This window comes from Aquila chrysaetos, chromosome 5, assembly GCF_900496995.4.
Source record: "Aquila chrysaetos chrysaetos chromosome 5, bAquChr1.4, whole genome shotgun sequence".
Taxonomy (NCBI): domain Eukaryota; kingdom Metazoa; phylum Chordata; class Aves; order Accipitriformes; family Accipitridae; genus Aquila; species Aquila chrysaetos.
The window spans coordinates 65069468-65090210 of record NC_044008.1 but is presented as its reverse complement, the minus strand read 5'-3'; the positions used below and the strand labels follow the sequence as shown (position 1 = coordinate 65090210).

The 20743-nt window shown below is 48.0% G+C and overlaps 1 protein-coding gene across 6 annotated transcripts in view; it reads right to left on the bottom strand.

Annotated features, from left to right (window-relative positions):
* Positions 1–235: 235 nt before the first annotated feature.
* TEKT3 (tektin 3) overlaps positions 236–20743 on the bottom strand; it is a 101792-nt gene continuing 81284 nt past the window's right edge. For all 6 annotated transcript variants that reach the window (XM_030015871.2, XM_030015875.2, XM_030015873.2 and 3 more), the window contains 7 exons: positions 7296–7903; positions 6658–6741; positions 5028–5098; positions 4635–4778; positions 3153–3375; positions 2067–2221; positions 236–966 (listed from right to left, as the gene is read on the bottom strand). In XM_030015871.2, coding sequence (XP_029871731.1) covers positions 750–966; positions 2067–2221; positions 3153–3375; positions 4635–4778; positions 5028–5098; positions 6658–6741; positions 7296–7874 — 1473 coding nt within the window. In that variant the 5' untranslated portion in view covers positions 7875–7903 and the 3' untranslated portion in view covers positions 236–749. The remainder of the gene's footprint in view (positions 967–2066; positions 2222–3152; positions 3376–4634; positions 4779–5027; positions 5099–6657; positions 6742–7295; positions 7904–20743) is intronic.

Genomic DNA, 20743 nt, shown 5'->3' with positions numbered 1-20743 from the left:
GGGTGGCTGACTTAAGGACTGATTCATTTTTTTACCTTTAAAGTGCTTTGGTTCTTCCACCAACAAACTACATGCAAGAGGTTAAATTAGGAACCAATCCATACTCACCAAAATTAAACCCACAGCATTTTCTTCAATTAACTAGTCGAAAGTATTTCCTCAGTTTAAGACCCCAGCACTGACATTTTAGATGACATTTAAAAATTATCAAAAGCAAGAAAACTATCATTAGAAATCAGCTTAAAATGCAAGTTTTTCTATTTAGGAACAGAACATGCTGCAACGGTTTACAGGATAGTTTGTGTTTCTGCTGCTGTACCATTAAAAATACCTTATGGATGTCAACCGCTAATTACTCTGACAACTAGCTTTAGTTCCCCTTGTGCGTTTTCCACATCAGACAGACTCAAAAGGAGGAAGACACAACAGTTTTTCTCCTAAAGTCACAGACTGAAAGGGTAGGAATGAATCCCCGTGGGTGGATTTACTCTTAGTCGCATACAGGATATTTTCAGCTACTTTCTGGCACACCGTGAAAGAGCAGTGGAAAGAGAAAAACCAAAGGAAGAAAAAAACCTGGTAGACCACGTAACACACAAAGTGATCATTTAATTTCTACTCAGGGCTTTCATCAGGAAGTGAAAGCCTAATCATGTATTTTCAAAGCATCTTAGCAAAACTGGGAATGCATCCTAGCAAAACTGAGAATACCTCCTGCAATAGATACCTTGAGTTCAGCTGAGCCCAGCCTAAACGTAACCCACCAGCCGCGCAGTGCTGGGAAAGGTCTTGCGCATCCCCATGCACTTCTCCTGGTCAATGAAGAGTGAGTTGGCTTTGATGGCCAGGTCATGCTCCAAGACCGACTTGGCACGAACCAGCGTTTGCAGCGTGTCCTCGGCGTCTCTCAGCCGCTGCTGGAGGCTCTGGATCGTCTCATCAATTTCATGGACCTCGTTGACAAGGCTGGAAAACAGCAAGAAACCCCCGTTAACAGTCCCGTCACGGGGTGGTTTCTAGCATGGTGTTGCTGACGGGCCCCTTGGGCACAGGATTTCCCCCTTCACAGTGCTCAGACTAACTCGGACGCCCCATTTTTTGGCAAATGCATGGGAAATCCAAGGGCAGAGCTCCTCCGGACCTCAGTGGGGAGGCATAGTTAAGTTTGCTCTAAGGCTTTGGCAATGTGCAGCCACGTCTCCTGGGGCAGCTCGCACCACCGGGAAGAGGGACGAGCAGCTGTGGTTTCCTGTTCCTGTTTGGTTTTGCGGGTTTGTTGGTTCACCCTCCTGGATTTCCCCGTGCAGGCGTCCTCCCCACGCCCACGGATGCACACACAGCAAAACAGGACAGCTGGGAGAGGCTAAAAGTGAATGTGAAACAAGTGGAGTATGGAAAAAACAATGGTATGCGAGATGCTAAACAGGCTCTGGGGCTGGCTTTAAATTGCTTTTAAACGGCTTCACATAGAATCGTGCCCAGAGGGCTCCCAGGAGGGGATGTGAGGTGCGGGGTGCCTCACAGGGAGTGCTGCTGGGCACTCAGGGCAGCCTGCTCCTCCACAGCCCCTTGGGGTGCAATCCCAAAGAGCGCACTACATCCTTCAAAGGATTTCCAGGGTCCCCAGGGGAAGGGAGGACAGCCCTTACTGCTTCTCCATATGGTGCATCCTTTCTTGCAGTTACCCAAGAGGAAGGAACTAAGTGCTGTCAGTGCAAGACAGTCAGAGAGTAAAGGGCTTATCCTTCAAAACTGAGCACATCCAACCACCGGGAAGCAGGCAGGAGAGAAGGTGAGGTTTACCCAAGTGGGAAAAATCCAGCCCCTCATGGGGTGGCATCAGGCTGTATCCAGCCATAGTGTACAGCCTCCTTCACGGGTGCAGAGCTCTCCCAGCACCCAAAGGCTGGGATACCTGCTCTTTGCTTTTGATTATATCAGTGCAATTATGGAAGGACTATTTAGAAAAAAACAAACCATGATTAATTTTGTCATCCAGTGATGCTCTCGAGTGCAACCACCAGTGACTCCTCAAGGACCCTGCCAGCCCTGCGCTCCTGCCTTACCGGAGCTGGGCAGTGTCCCGGCACAGCTCCACATTTGGTCTCCGCGTGCGCTCATCCAGCCGGGTCTGAGCCACCTTTAACGGAGGCCCTTTGTCCCTAATGGCTTTTCGGATGGCTTCTATGTTCATCTCAATCTGGAAGATTTCCTGCAGTGTCTGGCGTGAAAAAGAAACACATGCATAAATTAAAAAGATATTGCCAAGTGACCACATCATTTCCCTTTTCTCCTGTCCGTTTGCAGAAATAACCAAGTTCAATAAGCAGACCCTGGGCTCAGACCACTGTCACTCTGCCACATATTGAGGCACAGATCCAGCAGATATTTCTCTCCAGGGAAAAGCCTCTCTCTGCTGCTGCTGTCACATCAGAGGAGGTTTTGGAGCAGTGATGGATCTATTGAATTACCAGCTTCCCAAAAGTACTGCTTTCAGTAACTGATCATCCATCAATAGCAACTAATAGAGGGAAAGTTTTTAATGGATCCTCATTTAAGGACATGGCATCAGCCTGCAGTGCTGCAAGCCCAGTCTCCGCTCAGTTAATCAATACTGTGTTGAGCACTTTTCAGGAAGCTTTCCATGAGACCCGCCGGTCTGAGCCTGGTGCCCATTGCTGATCTCCACCTCCTCTGCTTGGCAGAGCAATGCAGGAAACACACGGGTAACCGTGTAGCAAACACAGACCGCTGAGACTGAAAGCACGTCCTTGGAGGAGAATCGAGCCTGCGAACCCCCTGGCAGGCACCCCAGCAGAGGCCCAGCAAAGACTTTCTGCAGGGCAGCCAGCGTTTCTGAAGTAACTACCAGGAGATGCAACCAGCATTTACATTTTCTGCTAGAAATCCCTGTGCTGCCAGGCTGTCAGCTGGGATGCACTAACAAAAGACAGTATCCCTTGAGATGAAGTTAGAGTGCCAACTCATCCTGCTCCAAGAAGAAAGTCCCCAGTACTTTGAGTTTCAAACAGGAAACAATACTATAACCAGCATCTTGCGGCGACCGTTCCTCTTCTTGGGCCGGGTCTGCATGGAGGGTGGTGTCACCGGGAAGTGACGGTGTCACACCGAAAGGGAAAGGTTCAGGCTACCTTGGCCAGGTGGGTCTGAATCTTGCTCTTGGCGTCGGCTGTCTCGGCGATGCGGTTAGTGAAGGCGACGTTCACCGCGTTGAACTGGCGCCACATCTCGTTGGCCGTCACCACCAGCAGGTTTTCGATGTTGTCCCGCAGCTTGGCGGAGGCTGCCCGTTCGCTCTGGGAGCGGAGGATGTTGTCATCTGTGAACTTGGCCCACGATTCCGGCACCGAGATCCTGGGAGGGGGGAAGGAGAGGCCCCCGGTAAGCCCGTGCTGCTAAAGCTGGCTGTGGGCAGGCAAGCACCCTGCCAGGGAGCAGCATGGATTAAATGTAGATTAAATCTATGCTCTTAATTTGACCACATGAAAGTGAAACATCTGGACACCATTTGTTCAGTAATGCTTATCAAATGATGACATGTTCGTGAAGACAAGTGTGATACTTATGAAAGCTCAGACAAACAAAAGATTCCCCCAGAAAAACAGAGATTTTAATCAGACCTCATACTTAGACGTTCAAGGCATTTAAGTGCCAAGTGATTCACAGCTTCACGACAACGCGCAGATTGCAGTCAATTCATTTTGCTCATAACTTATTTCAGTTTCATACTAAACTGAATGAGCATTAGATAATATTCAATTCCCTGTCTGTGCATTCAGGATGAAGTTCACGCCTGTGCAGTAGTCCAGAACAAGGTCAACAAAAGACTTAAATACCACATAAGCTCCATTTAAAACATGCTGATCCTTGGCACATTTTACCCCCCTCTGAATTTTAGTATCAATCCTTTGCAATTCATTTGCCTGTCTAAATATGTCTGAGCTCTACTGTGAATAATTATTCAAACATTAGAAAAATTGAATCAATCTATGCCCCTCCATTAGCTGCATGCATCTGTGTGAGCAGCAGATTTATTCCCTCAGCCCTTTGCCACTTAGGGCATATCTCTGCAAGTGCTGGTTTAGGTCACCATTCATTTACTGCAGAGCCAAAGCCGAATTCCTGGCACCCAAAAGCAGCTGAACTCTGTCCCAGGACCATGCTCTCTATATCTTCTGTGTCATTTCGGCTCCTTGCCAGGCCCTCTCCATGCAGGGGTGAACCCCCCAGACTTTACGTCAATGAAGAGCACTCAGGCAAGCACTGACACATCTTTGAAAATATGCATAAACTTAATGAGCTGTGCAGAGGTGCTGGACTGAATTCATTTTCAGGCTGATCTCTGAACCCTGATATAATGTTTAATTAGGTGGGACTCGCTTTCGCCCGCTGGATGTTTGGCATCCAGCTAAAAGCAGAGGGTTGTTTTCTCCCTTTATGGTGAGCGGAGAGAAACGGCCCTTCCGAGGTGGGTGTCTCCATGCAGGATGGATGTGCCATGCAGAGACACATGCCTTTACAGTGGGCTGGGGAAAACCAGCTCCCTGCCAGGGAGAGGCACCATGCATCCCGGGGATGGCTCAGTGCTCGTGTGCTGCCCAATGTGCACTCACGTGGCATCAACCCGCTCCACCCCTCGGTAGTAGCTGATGCCATCAGAGGTGTTCCTCAGGTGGTGGCACTTGTCATCGATGCGGTGGGCCGCCTGCTTGTTGGCCAGGTCCCTCTCCAGCTCATGCTGGGCTGCCCTGTTGGACCTTCAACACACAAACAACGGCCATCAGTGGGGATGTATGGGTGGAATGGTTTCCTCCCCATCCTGCTTGCCCACAGCTCCCATCTGGGCAGCCATGTGCTCCCACGAGCATCGCTGCCCGCTTCCCATGGAGCCTGCACAGGTTTTATGCCTGCGGGCTCTGGGTAGAGGTAGGGGTCTGCTGGGGGTTCACATTACAACTGCAAACACACATCAGCCCTACAGCATGAGATAAGGAGCTCCTCCTTACGCGAGCTGGGCTTTCGCCTTATCCAGGTACCGCTGCATCCTCTCCTGGCAGGACCTGATGACGTCAACTTCCTGGGCAAAGGCAAAGCATGACCCCATCAGTGTCCATACTCACTCATCCTGGTCATGCTCATCCCCTCGGGCCTCTCCAACTTTGCACATAGCAAGAACTTGCCTGCTTGTCTTTCTGCCCAAGGCAAACAGGGAGTGGAGAAAGTGCCCCCCAAGCCCAGCGCGCTCGCTCGTGCAGCTGAGCCTGCACGCAGTGACCTGGAGGGGACAGAAGGGTGCTGTGGCCACAGCCATGGCCTCTGAATTCACTTTCAGAGTGGGTCACCAAGCGTTTTTTCATCTTGACATCAATGTCAAGTGCTGGGTAGTTCCACTGTAGGGAGACAGGGACAGATCCTGACCAGATACAGACAGACACAGGGGTTCCCTGGACCAGCAGTGCCACACATCCCCACCCCCAATCAGCATCTCCCCTTTTACTCCCAAAATGTTTTCCTCCCCAGGGAGAAATCTCATCCACATGGGACAAGAGGAGATAGACTTGACTTTGGTGTAAATCCCCAGCCATTTCTAAGAAACATTCAGCTCCACCAGAGGAAGGCGTGTTGCTCTCAGCTCACTTCAGCACAAATCTATTGCATTTGTGAAGCCCCAGCTACTGGAGGCAGGTGATTAGTGCTCCAAATCCAGTAATTTTTAAGCCCTCCTGTCTGCAGGAGCCAGCTGAAAAGCACGGCCTAAATTTGTCCCAAACACTTAAAATCCAAAATGCCACTATGGAGATAGCAGCTCTGATTATTTTCCTAAAATCTCATGACCTTTAAACTAATCTTTTAATTTTTTAGGGCCTGACTCACAAGAAAAAATATTCTAACAGAGCAGTGGCTTCACAGTCCCAGGGGCTGCAATTTCCTTCCCAGTTTTGTGATGCCTTTGCAGTGATTGTATTTCTCTGTACCCTGTGTTAGGATCCCATCTTCTGTGCCAACTCTCATCGTGTTTGCTTTTTATTCGTAATTTAAAGCAGACTATATAAAGGCAGGCAGGAGTGCACGTTTTTATGATTTCTATAAAATACATTGCCTAAGCACACATAGCGGCAGTCCTACTGCAGCCACGCTGCTCTGAGCAAAGCAGAGCTGGGGGTAGATATAATATCTTTTATTAGACCAAGTAATATAGTTGGGAAAACCAGAGAAGCTGTCGGGCACACACTGCCTTCTCCATATCTGTGTGTGCATGTGTGTAATATATATATAGGTATGGGATATAGATACAGAGATACATCATACATATGTGACATAGACACATATAGATCCTGTTCTGGCAGGGCTCTGGAAGGCAGGACAGTCTCACAAACTCCTTGAAAAGGGACAAAGGACCCCAATATGCTACACAAATGCTGGTTTTCAGCTATTCCTTCCTCTGTAACGGCAAGTCTTACCCACATCGTGTGGGCATGCTGCTGCGGGGGGGAATGCCATCCCCTGACCCAGGAGGTTTTGGGGGTTTGAAGAGTTTAGCACCTCACCAGCCCTAAGGAACCAGTGAGGGAAAAGGGCTGCAAAACCTGGTTAGGGTAGTTTAGGTTAACACCTGATCTGTGTTGCCAAACTTACTGTGAAGAGCTGTTTCTCCACGTCATCATGGACTAGGTCGATGCCCATCCTCTTCTCCCGGTGAAGCAAGCACTCCTGAGCGACCTGTTGGGGACATGGCATAACTGCTGTCTGCAGGGCCAGGCTTCCCTACAGGGATGGTCCCCATGTCAAGTAACATAAGAAAAGAAATTATAGGTGGGCACAGAGATGACAGCATGGGAAAAAAGCACCCAGGACAGCTGGTTTAGCTGACAACGAGCAGCCGAGCTGCAACATCAGCATTAAATCAACACGAGGGAGCACACGTGGCCCTGGTGCAACCACAGCTGAATGCAGGGACCTGTGTCAGCCTTGATGCTGACCTCACCTGAGCCTCGTAGTAAGACATGGGCTTTTGTCTCCCAAACCAGGATTTTGGATATACCGCTTACAAAAATATTTAGTTAAGCAAATACTGTTCTGATGTGCTCAGCATGTGCTGATAGGGGATGCAGCAGATGGCCAGGGATTTGCTTATTACTAACTTAACTAATGGTCTCTTAATAAAAACTTTCTAGACGTTACGGAGCTGTAATGAAACTTAATTAGACGTTTGAATGGCTGCAGATGTTTCAGCAGTAGGCTACAGCTTGCAGCCCACTGGACAGCGTGCTTACCTGGAGAGGGGCCTCCGTCTCAGCCAAGGCTCTCTCCAGTCGTTTCTTCATGTCTGTGAGTGCATTGGTCTCCCCGATCATCTCATCCAGCTCACGGCAGAGCTCTGACTTCCAAAATTCTATATCATTGACACGCTCTCCCAGGTTTTTAGTGCTTTCTACTTGGGTTTTCTTTGTCTGCTGATATTTATCCTGAATCATGCGGGAGGTATCGACTCTCAGACGCTCTGCATTGTGCCGGGAAGTCTCCGACGCTTTGCAGTTGGTCAGGTTGGACCTATACCAGTCATCAGGGGTGTACCGGGTAAAGAGGGTTGTTTGGTTGGAAACAAAAGGAAGCATCTTGCTGGGGGTTAACCCCTGGGAGCTTTTGGAAAAGGGAGCCAAAGTTGGGTTGATGGCAGCTGTTTTATAGTAGGCACTGGGCATCCAGGGGAGGCTGATGCTCTGAGGCAAGGGGTAATAAGGAAAACGGTTCTTATAGCTTGAAGCCATGGTGCTGATGGCAGGCAGAAACTTGGTAGGTGTTGATCTTGGATGGGCATATGTTGCTGTTAAGGGAGAGCCAACCAGCTCCATTCCTGAACTCTGCTATTCAGGTACGTGTCCTGCACAAAGGAGATGGAAGAAGACAATCTCACTCAGTAGGCTCCTGCACTTGCCTTACTTCTTACAGCAACACATGCAACTTATAATACAAACAGTGATGCACACAGCACCCACATATTGCCTGTACAGGCCTAAAACTCTTGAAAGCAAATCCCTTCTGACAGCATCCCAAGCATATGTATATATAAGGATTTGACTTTGTTGTTAGTATCTAGCATCAGGTCTTGAAATGGAGAGAGAAACAAATCATGGCTGCTAAGGAGAATGACAGATATTATGCCTTCATTTTCCTTAAGTCTGTCAATGCAGTGAAACTGTAGTTGCTGATTCTCTGCTGTTCATTTGTTTCTTTTGGCTGGCATATCTGCTGATCTTATAATACTTCAGATACAATTTTCTCTTTAAAAGTTCCATTACCAGCCCTATAGCTTTGGACACACAGCTGCTACCACCCCAGCGCCATTTGTGGGCAAGGGCCTCCATCCTCATCATCTCTATCTTCATTTGCATTAAATGCTCGAGTGATGAGTCTGCAGGTGAGCCTAGCTTTGCAGGACTATATCCAAATTTGAAAAAAACCCATCTATTTCAACCTAAAAAGAACAGCCATGTCTTGACTTGCAAAGGAAGAAAAATGTCTATGGCTCACACGATGTAAAATAAATGTGCTTAGACAGGAGATATCCCACAAAGTCTTTTCAGAGTGGCTTGTAAACGCCAGCCTTACAGTAACCCTAGGAGGAATGGCCACACAGGAAGATTTTGCTACCAATAACTGCATACAGCACTGTGGGTGCTATTGCTCTTTTCAGATTGAGGTTATCCATCAATTATTATCAGAAATATAATGCAGAGGGCCACCAAATGTACCTAACACGCCTAATCTAAGGTATGTTGTGCTCAGTGTGAAGTTGTTGCGTGGGGTGTCACAACAAGACAGAATAAGTCCCCATGGCTGTTGTAGCCAGCTGCCGTGTTGCAGGGACCTGTCCTTCCCCTGAAACCATCCTGTCCCCACTGCTCTCAGCCCGGCTTAAAGCCCCAGTGAAAGGTTAGGACATCGGTGTGCTACAAGAAGATCCCTGCATGGGAGGGGGGTTTGACATGAAGCATGTGCTAAATCCTATTTGTTACAGCATGAAATTAACTTTATTCCTTTAAAAATGTTCACATGATGTTCACATGAAATAAACTCACTTTTACTCTAGAACAAAGTATCCACAGAAGCAATCACATGACTAGAGGTTTAATTGCTCCTCATGGGCTACCCTGATCACTTTGCACATGTAGGCGAGCTGAGAGAGACTGGCTTATTTTTAAAATCATAAAACCCTTGGGAAAGAGAGTTTCTTTCATTTGACTCACCTGTGCAACAAAGAATGCCTCTTTCTGGACAAGGGCAGGACCAAGGATTCACGCTTTGCTACTGGAAAGCTTAAAAGGCGATAGATGGGAGAGACACAGAAACAGGCAGGCTCTGCCTGTGAGCTGCTGTTACTGTACACCGATGGTAACCCTCTTTAATACCAGATGCTCGCAACCCGTTGACTCTCTTGGAGCCATGCCCATTTACACCAGGTGATGAGCAGACAACTCATTAAACTGCATGTTTTTCAACATCCAGGTATGGGGACAGGTGACCTAGAGACATTTTGCATCACCGGTGCCTGTAACGGTTTGATGCATTCAGATGAACAGTGTCTCGAAATGCAGCTATTAAATAAACGAATGGCAAATGCAGGAGAATAACAGGTCCTTTAGCTAGGGCAAATTGGAGAAAAATAGGGATGAGTCAGAGGGGAAAAGTGCACAGCCTGCAGCTGGGAAATCACTGAACTTTGAGGACTGTATTTTCAAGCCTTGCCCAATTTTGGCCATGCTGGCATGGGCTGCCCCAGTACCTGACTTGAGAGCAGCATAGCTGTGGGCACTGAGTCTCGCCCCAGGATCCAGCCTGGCCGAAGAGGCTGTGGGATAGGCAGCGGGAAACTCACACCCTCAAATTTAGCAAAAAAACTTTCACAAACACGACCCTCCGAGCCAGTTTGGCAGAATCGAGGACAAAACGTCTGCGCTCAGGTCCAACAAAAACCACTGTGTGTGCCGGTTCCCACAAATCAGTCATTTCAGCCCTTTTGTCCCTGCTAGGGATAAACGACTGTGCTTTCCCTAGCTCCACACCACTTATTTATACCTGAGAAACAGCATTCAGAGAGTGGGAGACGGCTTCCCTGGCTCCCACCCCTGCAAATAAATTATTCTCTTTCAGATACTGACAGACACACGTTTAAGAAAGGGAGGAAAAAACCTTGGGAATGGACTGGAGTTACTTTTCCCTGCATTTCCAGCTGAAATAAATGCCCCTGCATCCCCCTCAGGATAAGCCATCCCAGGGTGACACTTTCTACCACCCCTGAACATGGACACATGCTGGGAGCCACCGAACACCTAGTTTGGGTACGTTTGGATGATGTAAGAGATATTAGGGGATGGGGAGGGGATTAGGAGAAATACCTGCTTTTTTAGTCCTCCCCTCCCAGTTAAGGCACACACTCACCCTTAGCTGCCTAGATGGAGGGTGCGCTCCAGGGATTTGGGGGTGCCCGGGGCGGGGGCTGCTACTCACCACTGTGCTGTCGGTCTCGGTGGCAGTACTGCCAGGTGCTACAGCATCCCCGGTGCCTGTGTCAGTGAGACAGGGGAGTGTTGCCACGGGCACAGGGTGCTCAGCGACCGGGTTCTGCCTGGGCAACTCCCTGCAGCTGCTATGGCAACCTGATGCAGCCATTGGGCAACCCGGTGCTCTTGATGGGCAACCCAGGACCACTCTTGGGCAAGAAAATGCCCTCACGTAGCATCTTAGTTCCCACCCTGGACAACCTACTGCCCTCGCTGGGCAACTTTGTGCAGCCCCTGGGCAACCAGGTGCAGCTGTTGGGCAACTCTTGAGCAGCTAGACAACGCTCCTAGTCATATGGTTTAGTTTTAGGTAGTCCGGCAAGGAGCAGGGAGTTGGACTCGATGATCCTCATGGGTCCCTTTCAGCTTGAGACATTCTATCATCCTATGAACTCAGTGCCCTCAGTGGGCAACCCAGTACCACCCCTGGGCAACTCAGTGCAGGCTCTGTGCAACCTAGTGCCTTTGCTGGGCAACTTGATCCCATTCCCGGACAAACCCCGGTGCCATCAGTGGGCAACCCAGTTCAGCCCTTGAGCATCCCAGTGCCACCCCTGGGCAACTGAGTGCCACCCACGGGCAAACCAGTGCTCCTGAGGGGCAAACCAGTGCCCTCACTGGGCAACCTGGTGCCAGCACTGGTGCTCTTGGGCCAGCCTGTGGCCAAGCAGAGGCCTCGCTGGGGTGGGTGGGTGCACCAGGGTGGGGTGCTGGCACCCCAGGTGAGGAGATGCACGGTGTCCACTGGAGCCTCACCACGGCACAGCCTGACGCAGCACCAGGGCCTCGTGCACCAGTCACCCAGCGACATCGGGAATGTCTCCTGGGAGAGGGTCCTTCCCCATTTATTTCAGGCTTTAGCCTGAGAAAAGGCACTGGAACAGGAGGAGCCCATTAGTGCCGGTGGTGGTTAGCACAGCCACTCCAGCTAACCCACGGGGGCTTTCTCTCTGGCTTGTAAAAACACCCATCAGGTCTGCTGTGAGGACCTCTGTGTCCCACTTTATCCAGAGGAAAGATTTTCATTTGCTTCATTTTACTGCTTTAGATTAACTGTGAGCTGTGTGGATGGCTCATCAAATACTCAGGCTGATACATCTGTCTTCTCATAGCCTTTTTCAAGTTCCTCTCGTTTTCCCAGCTATCGCAGCTGCGGACTGAGACTGTACCAAAATGTTTTACAGCTTCTTGTGAGGGCAGTGACACTCTGCCCCACTGCTTTCTGTGCACACACACACACACACACACAGAGCTGGCCTCCATGAGAAGGCCATGCCTCTGTTGCCAAAGATCTGACATAAAAAATAACTCAAACTGTTTTGTGTATACAAAGTTTAGCACACTTTGATTTCGCTTTAAACACGCATCTATGCTTTAGCCGGCTGAAGAATCAGCTTAACCAAACTGAAATAAGAAGTTCAGCACACAAGTTGCTTTTCTATAGCTAAACCAGATAAAATAATTTCAATCAAAGCAAGCCAACCTCTGCCCCTTGGCAGGACACGCACACACCCTCGGACCAGTCCTGCTCTCTGGTCCTTGCACGCTCCCAGCCTCCATCTACACCCGCTCTCGCTCCCTGCCTGGAGCTAATTTTGTTCAGATGAATCACTGCACGACGAGGGACACCACTAATTGTTGTAGGCAACCACATGGTTTTTAAAGTATTTGCTAAATTAAGCAATAATAATTAGATAATATTGTAAGTGGCCCACGGGTGCTCTGCAAAGCACACAGACCAGGACTTTCTGGGGAAGCACCCACAAGCACCACGATGCAGAGGGACAGCAGGGGACATCAAAATTGATGAAGCTTTGGTCCCACCATAGCACTTGGAGTGGCTTTTCAAGTGAAGGGCTAATGACATACCTAAAAGCTACAAAGTCAAGGAGGATTACCACGGGTAAAACAGTCAAATTCACAAACTGACTCTCAAGCAAGAAGTTATCAACTGCACACAGTAAGCTGTCCTCAAATCCCTCATGCTCTGGGTACCACACCGAATTAAGTAGACTATTCACATCCCCTCCATTTATTCAAGTAATTAATCTGCATTCCTTAATTGTGACTACAACTCCAACAGCAGGAAATTCACTAAAATTGCAAAACTGCCACTCCCGGTTCTGGTGGGGCATATCCAGTTTTGATGGACATGTGAGAACACACTTTGTCCCAAAGCCTTGACCATTTTAGCTCAGAATCAAAAAAGAAAAACAAGGGTGAAAACGTGAGGCTGATGTTAAGCAGGGGTGCCAATTTTCAGCACGTCAGCTCAGGTTTGCCTAGTTGACTAAACTGGAATTTCAAGGGACACATTTAGATACCTAAGTACAAAATCTACTGCCAAAAGCTGTCAATCTTTCTGTCACAGCTCTACATTCTCGCTGTCTATTAATATAGCATTATGCTGGATCATAAGCTGCCCTTCTGAAAATACCCAGATCCAGATCTTTTATAGCATCCGTCATGAGTCTACATGTACCCGTAACATTGTCCAGTCACAGTTTAACACCACTTTTGAATATTCCTCTCTCTCCTACAAACATTGTACCTGCCTGAAAGGGATCAATTGTCTATTCAATAGCAGAGTAATTTTCAAAAGTCACATTAACTCATGGAGGATTAAAAGAAAATTAAACTGTGTGGTGCATCCCATGCTGTCACGCTGAAGGACAAGGATGCTCACAGGCAGCACACGCTCCCATCTGGCCCAGGGCTACTTCAGGGATTCAAACAGGTTTCAAGATTTTATCTATTTATGAAGCCAAGGCTGGCTCCTAGGGACAAGCTGCACATGCATGGGCATGGTCCTGCAGCAGGCTCCATCTGGCTGGGAAACACATGAGACTTTCCAGGGTTTTACTGGGTTTCCTGCATTCCGGTGAAAATTATGAGTTGATCATAAAATACAGAGTGCCAAGGACTCTTGAGGTGAGGCCTGGGCTGCTTTGATCTCTGCACACGGCCAGTGGAAAAAGATGGTTATGGCCATCACTGAGCCCCCCGCTGCCACACCAGAGGCTGGGACTGGCAGGAGGAGGGCTGGGGGGCTCGACACTGAACCTGGAGGAGAGGGAGAGGAGGCTGAGCAGGTTGGCAAGGAGAAAGAACCAGCTTTGGACATGGGCAGCCACTGGAGATCATCTGGGGCTCTCCCTTTCTCCTCCAACAGCCTCTAGAAGAGCTCGCGTCCTTTTTCCATGGTTGGAGAAGCTCAGGTGTTTGTGCCAGCTCCTCCACAGCCCCATGCAGCACTTGGAAGTGCCACCATCCTGCTGGGTGGACTTAGAAAACCCAGCTCCCCAGTCTTCTGGCAGTCACCTCTCTGTGCTCTGCAGGCAGACAGCTGAGCCCCAGCAGGGCAAATATCCATGTATAAATAAGGGGCAATACCAAATTCAAATTTGTGGTTAATTCCAACTCATTTGACTCACTTCCTCGGTATTCTTGAATGGCTACAAAAATGCAGTTCATCAACAGGTTGCCCCAGCAGGACCTGACTCCTCTCCCTTGCTCTGGTTTAAGGTGGGATGACCTCTGCAATGTCCATAAGCCTGTAGTGGAGTAAATATAGAATCCTAGAATGGTTTGGGTTGGAAGGGACCTTAAAGATCATCTAGTTCTAACCCCCTGCCATGGGCAGGGACACCTTCCGCTACACCAGGTTGCTCAAAGCCCCATCCAACCTGGCCTTGAACACTGCCAGGGCTGGGGCACCCATGGCTTCTCTGTTCCAGTGCCTCACCACCCTCATAGCGAAGAACTTCATCCTAATATCTAATCTAAATGTACCCTCTTTCAGTTTAATGCCATTATCCCTTGTCCTGTCACTACATGCCCTTGTAAAAAGTCCTTGTAAATATAGTATAAGGTAGGAAGGAATCACCCCACAGTTAATGCTGCAATGCGGCCGGGACTGTCTGCACGTGTTGGCAAAGGCTTGAGAAACCACCTTGTGCTGTCAGCACATCAGTATGTGCAGTCCCATCCTGCACTCAGTTCTGACACAGGAGCTATTAATAGAAAAACTATTAAAAATGCGTGTTGTGAAACCTTTCCTTTCCCTGAGGTGGAAGCGTGCTGTCTGTATCCTGTTGCCCTGAAAGAGGCATGAGCAACAAACAGTCCAACTATTTTGCACAAATCAGTGACAGTTGGCTAAGCGTATCGTTCCTTAAGTATGTGTTTCATGTGCTTTTTTTTTTTTTTTTTTTAACATTCTTGAGGGGTTTAGTGATTGTTTTCCCAGAACCTGCATTTTCTGCTGAAGTTCACATCTCCCTTTCCGCCCTGACTTTTCTATCAATAAACTAAGGGGATATGTTTAAGCCAACTGCAAGTGCACAAGGGCAGGCTGCAGCGAGGGGAGGCAAAGCAAAACCTCTGCCCTGTCCTGCCCACCACCCCCTCATTTGCCAGGTGCGAAGGCAGGGGTGGCCATTCCCACCCCTCTCATACCCTCATCCTGATGGAGCAAATACATTCCACCTCCAGCCCTGCCTCAGAGCCGAGGGATTGGCTCTCATCTACAGGAAGATATTTCACCGAATTTCTCAAAGACACTGGGAAAATGATGGAGTTAAACCAGCGAGACCCGCCATGTGGAGACGCAAATGCCACTTTACCCTGACATACCTCTGTCCTCACACAAAATTGCCCTGGAGCTCAGGAGCTACACATGACGTTTAATAGGAGCCCACTTGCCCCAGTTTGGCCTGTGGGGGACATGCTGAACAGGAGTCACCTCACCTAAGTTTAGACATTGCAACCTAAAAAATTTTCCTTTACAGTCAGTAGGAAGAAATAGGCCTCTCCAGAGGCCATTATCTGTATTATCTTAGTTGACTTTTTTTACAATTAGGCAAACAGTGCAAGGGAAGGTGCATTTCTTCCATGTCCCATAAGAGGTACACAGTGATACCTGGACTTGGACGTCTAACTCATCCAGGGCAGATGAACCGAGACCCTCTCAAAAACATCCGTAGTCCTTCAGCAAGGCCAGACCTACTGAAAATCTTCCCTTGAAGTTTTGGTTTCCAAAGATAGAAAGCTTGGAAAATTGCCTCTAGACTAAAACGATCTTCACCTCCGAACATGAGGCTCTTAACAAAGAGAGAAACCAATGAAGAGATCAAAAGCAGACTGGCAGATGAATTATTCAGTCTAACCATAGTAGCATTTGATTGAGCTTTCCAAACAATAAATGTGGCATGAATAAATCATTACAAATCTCTCCTTGAGCACTCATGATGAGTCACAACCACCAAACCACAGATGCTCAGGGCAGGCTGCTCTGCGCATCCACAAGGTTAAGACACAGATAACTCATGTAATCACAGCAGTCGTGATCTCAGAAAATGTACTAATTCACTGGTGATATTCCCAGCGGTGCCCAAGGAACTATCAGAAATAAAACCCAGTGATTTCAGGGAGACCGTCCCTGTAGCCACTTCAATACACCATGGGCTTTGGCAGGGGGGAGTCTGGATTTTGCTCTCTACATTGGCCTCACCACAAAGTCCAAGGCTGTAGGGAGGGTGTGCTTTAAGTTGCATCCAGCAAGCAAAGAGGTTGCTCACACCATAACATTCAATCAACTACACAAACAAATGGGCATACAAGCAAGTAGGAGACAGTCCAGACCCACTGAATCACAGTCATATAAAAGATCTAGACGTTGGCATGAAAAAAGATGAACGCATGCCCAGAGCAGAGAGTGCAGAGCATCACACTACATCTCTGGCTCCCTGGGACCTGCCAGGAGCCTGACGGGAGTTTTGTTCTTCCAAGCAAGTTCACACAAGGTCACATTTTGGGGTCACCTCCTTGGCACATAGAAAAGACCTTATGAAACCGTCCCCAGCTAGTTTTCCTTTGTATGTCCCATCTTCCTGAAGCCCTTGATTTATCAAAGGTGAAACCTTCAAACCACCCCAGGGGCTGACTTCTTTCCAAGGAGGAGGCCAAGCAAAAACTGTTCAGAGCTGACAGCACTGTGGTCCAATAACTGATGGAGGGGGAAAAAGGGAAATGAAACCAGTTTCTCTATATTCACCTTGAAATATCCCACCCGTGAAAGCATTGGACCATGCGCTGTTTATTAACATCACAACCAACCCCATTATTTAAACACAAACTTAAAATTGAGCCCCAGCATCTGAGATCTGCTGAGTAGAAATAGATGGCTCACGTGACTGATGCTACGCACATGCTTTTGTGCTTAGCTGAAGTGAGTTATTGGTGGCCTCTCCATGCTCGTATACACTCCTCATTTCTGAGCCAGATGTGAAAGCAATTAGCACAATGGGATGACTATCTTTAAGTCTGTGGGGCTTTTTATAGGTTAGTGTTTATTTTTGGACCTACTTTCTTGAGGTGAATTTTGGCAGGCTGCTCAAGGATTGGTTTATGTCATGACTGGCTATTGTTTAAAGCTTTTTATTGCTTTGGCAAGGGCTTGGGTTGGAAAGGGGAGGGGAGAGTTATTGAATTTTTTTTTTCTCTGTCATCATATTCAGGCTACTATTTCACAGACAGCAAAAGGATGACAAAGTCTGCAGAGCCGATAGGAACGACCTCAGCTTCTACCTCCTCAGGAAATAGCGAGGGCTGAATACAGTCCCGTTGCGGAAGTGCCCAGAAAGCTCATCTGGAAAAAAAAAACAGCCTTCATGGAAATTGCTTTTAAAAGGAAAGAAAAAAAAAATACCTCTCTCCTCACTTTTCAGTTCCCCTTGCAGCACTGCCAGGGTGCTCTTTCCATGGTCATATAAAGACTCTTCCCAGTGGCAGTAAACTTTCACAAAGGAGGGATGTGCCTCTGCACCGTCCCGCGGCACAAGGCCTTGGTCATCTCTTGCTGCCATTCAGAAGGACATGGCCAGAGAGGAGCCTTTGCTGCAGAAAAGCCCCTGATTCCTGGGCTCTAGGGCTTGCCTACATGGGGAAATAATACCAAATAATCCCAACAGACCAGCTATTCCCGAGACCGCTGGAACTACTGAAGAGAAAGGTCCGTGTAGCAGTTCCATCAGTGCAGCATGGTGCTAGCAAGGCACTGGGGAGGTCTGCGGTACCCTTCCCTGCTGCTATCACACTTGTCCAGATCAGGGGGAAGAAAAACATCTCCCGGTGCACAGTCACCTCAGTAAATACTCAGCAAACGTTCCTTGCAGGAATGGTTGCAGCAAACCTGCTGGGCATAGCATTGGGAGCCACTTGATGTTGCATTTAAGCTCCCGGAGTGCATCTGTTCTCTTTCTGCAGCAGCAATACCCCACGGCTCAGCCGTGAGCAAGGCTCTGCTGTGATACACGTGATACAGCCAGGTCGGGAAAAACACAGCCAGCTCAGGGAAAAAATACTCTCGATAAACAAGGCGAGACGTGGGTGTGCGGTGACCTGACTCCCTCCAGGCCAGGGGAGAAGTTGGCCAGTGCTCACCCCATCCTTTCTCCCGTGCCCTCTCCCTCATTGGGCTCAGGATACAACCAGCTATTTGGGCTTGAGTGTGCAGATGAGAAAAAGCAGAGGGAACACCTGCTCTGCTCCATCCCCATACATCTGCCCAGGGGACCTCAGAGTCTGCAGCCAAAACACAACAATTTAGATACCAGTTGCTTTTATTTGAACTTTCCAAAATACAGGTGGCCTTGGTTGGTCTGTCCCTAACATACAATCAAAATACGCTAAGTGCTTGTGACTACAATTTATTTTAAAACACCAACCAGACTGTGCTTGACTGATTTTAACACTTCTGCAAAGAGATCACCTACAGAGTTACTTCTGCTAAAAATGAAGCAATAATTCCACGTTTCAGTATCACTTATTATTCAGGACACTCAAGGGATTGTCTAACTCCAGATGAAATTTCCTTTTATCAGATTTGGCCACTGAGAGCTCTGATCAGCATAAAGCGTGTGTTTAAGAGCCATTTCGATACGCGATATGAAAAACTCCAACTACATTTAATTGCTGGATGAGGACAACAAAGCAGTCTACCTTGCTTGGCCAAATATTAGGCTGGAATTGGAGCCTGAATCTGAACCATCTTTTCCTTTCAGAAAATTTGGCTTTCTTACCACATTTGTGACTGGCCCTTGTAGCTGTCCCAGCCCAAGTCAGGATGCCAGAGATGGATCTGCCAGCAAAGTATGGGATGAATTTGGATCCACTCCCAGTTGCAGCTTGTGACGCTCAGGGCCCTCGGTGGTTTAGGTCAGCATCGCTCTCTGGTTTCCATACATCAGCAGCCGCTGGGGTTTGAGGATTACGGAGAATGTTTACTACTTCAAAACAAAGGGAAACCGTGTCCATATGAAGCTGACAAATAATTAAGACACTGCAATCAGATTAGATCCTGTAAATTACTAGATATCAATTGGTAGATTTTTTTTTTTGCTAGAAAGAGCAGATCAAATTTCCTAATAAAACCCACTTTTTTCCTACCCCTGCGACTGTCTTTCGTTGTGCATCTGTCCGCCCCTGTGACAAGCCAGCAAGAGGAGCATTTCTTTTCTGCCATGCCCTGCCACAGACCTTTAGAACTACCATTATGATTTCATTACATAAATATTTTGCCTGATTCTTTATCTCATATTACATGTAATTTTTATCCTTGGAACACTGTGGTCCACTTAGATGAAGTACGCAGTGCCTGCTAAAGAAAATGGAAAAACAAGGTTGATTTGATGGGTTTCTTCCCCTGCAAGTGGCAAATATTTTCAAGCAATTTAAGCAAAAGGTGTTTTCTGATTGTATCCTGAGCAGCCTTCAGAAAAAGGTTAATTCTGGCATGCTTTGGAGAGATGAATGGTGCTGAGACTAATAGGTAAGAGGATGAAAGTCGTTGGGGTCTCTGCACACAGAACCCTCATAAAGGTTTGCTCCAAAAGGCACCTATGGGCTGTTTTGATTTGGGGTTTGAGTCAACAGCTGGGATTTTCACCTGCATCCCCAAAAGTGATGTGCCAACCTCTCAGTTTTCCTCTAAATCTCATGGCTTCTTCCTGAATCTTGCCTTACACAATTATAATACAAAGCACAAAGGCTTTGCATCAGTCCTGGGACACAGAGAGGGGTGAAGAGCAGTTGGGGAACGAGCAGCCTCCTCAGAGACGCAGCCCACAGGCTTTACACACGGGTACCACAAACCTGAGGACAGGACTCCTTATTGCCACAAATTCCCCAAAGCCACCTCTCTGTTGGCCTGTGGGTATGCAGTAGGATTTGTTCTGCCACAGCTGCAGGGAGCTCTGCAAAACCCATCCCCGGGGTAAATTCCTTTGGATAACTGGCTGGTGCATGTCATCTACAATGACCCCAAAACCCCTTCCTCCATGTACCTCCCCAAGGCAGATGGGGGAAGCTGTGCCCCGTATCTGCACACCATAGGGGAATCATGAGGGTGTCCTCATGGAGACAGGCTCCAATTCTGGTGCTGGAGCCTCAGCAGTGTACCTGCTGCACAGGTCCTTCAGTCCTCACTGCTCAACTAAACAGAGATTTGCAAGCTGGGACTTGTACTTGACACAACACAGACTGGCTGTATGGTAGACCACCCATTCTGTACTTCAACCATTTTTTTTCCTAACCTGTATTAAAAAACTGCACATAAATGCTTTCTGCCTGAAACCGTACAGCACTAACAGAAGTACAAGTCTCTCCCAGTAGCAAGACACTGATAACTGATGTTGACAAGAGCATTCTACAGCCTCTTCCTTACTGTTTTGCACCCACTCCACAGCAGCTTTTCCTGTGACCTGAGAGCCAGGCTGGGCTTTCCCAGTGTCACCAACGGTGCTGAGAAAGAAAGAGTTGGACAGAGATGTCCCTGCACTCAGAAACTCATCACACAAGTGAACCTGAGGGTGGGCAGGAGGGACGCTGGTGCTGGTGAGCCAGAGGCAGAACATGGTCTACCTTCGCCCGTCAGTCACATGAAACAAAACAAAACACCCTGATTTCACCTTAGAACAATGAAACTAGATAAAAATGGATAAAGATAATGACACAAATAACAACCAGAAGAGATTTGCAATAAATCACAAAAGCCAGAAAAGTATGCCAGGAAACCTGCGTTTTCCCACTCTTTGCCGAGAAATGATTTCACAATGTGCTTGCCCTAATCATCTGCAATCACTAACACCTATAGGAGCTAG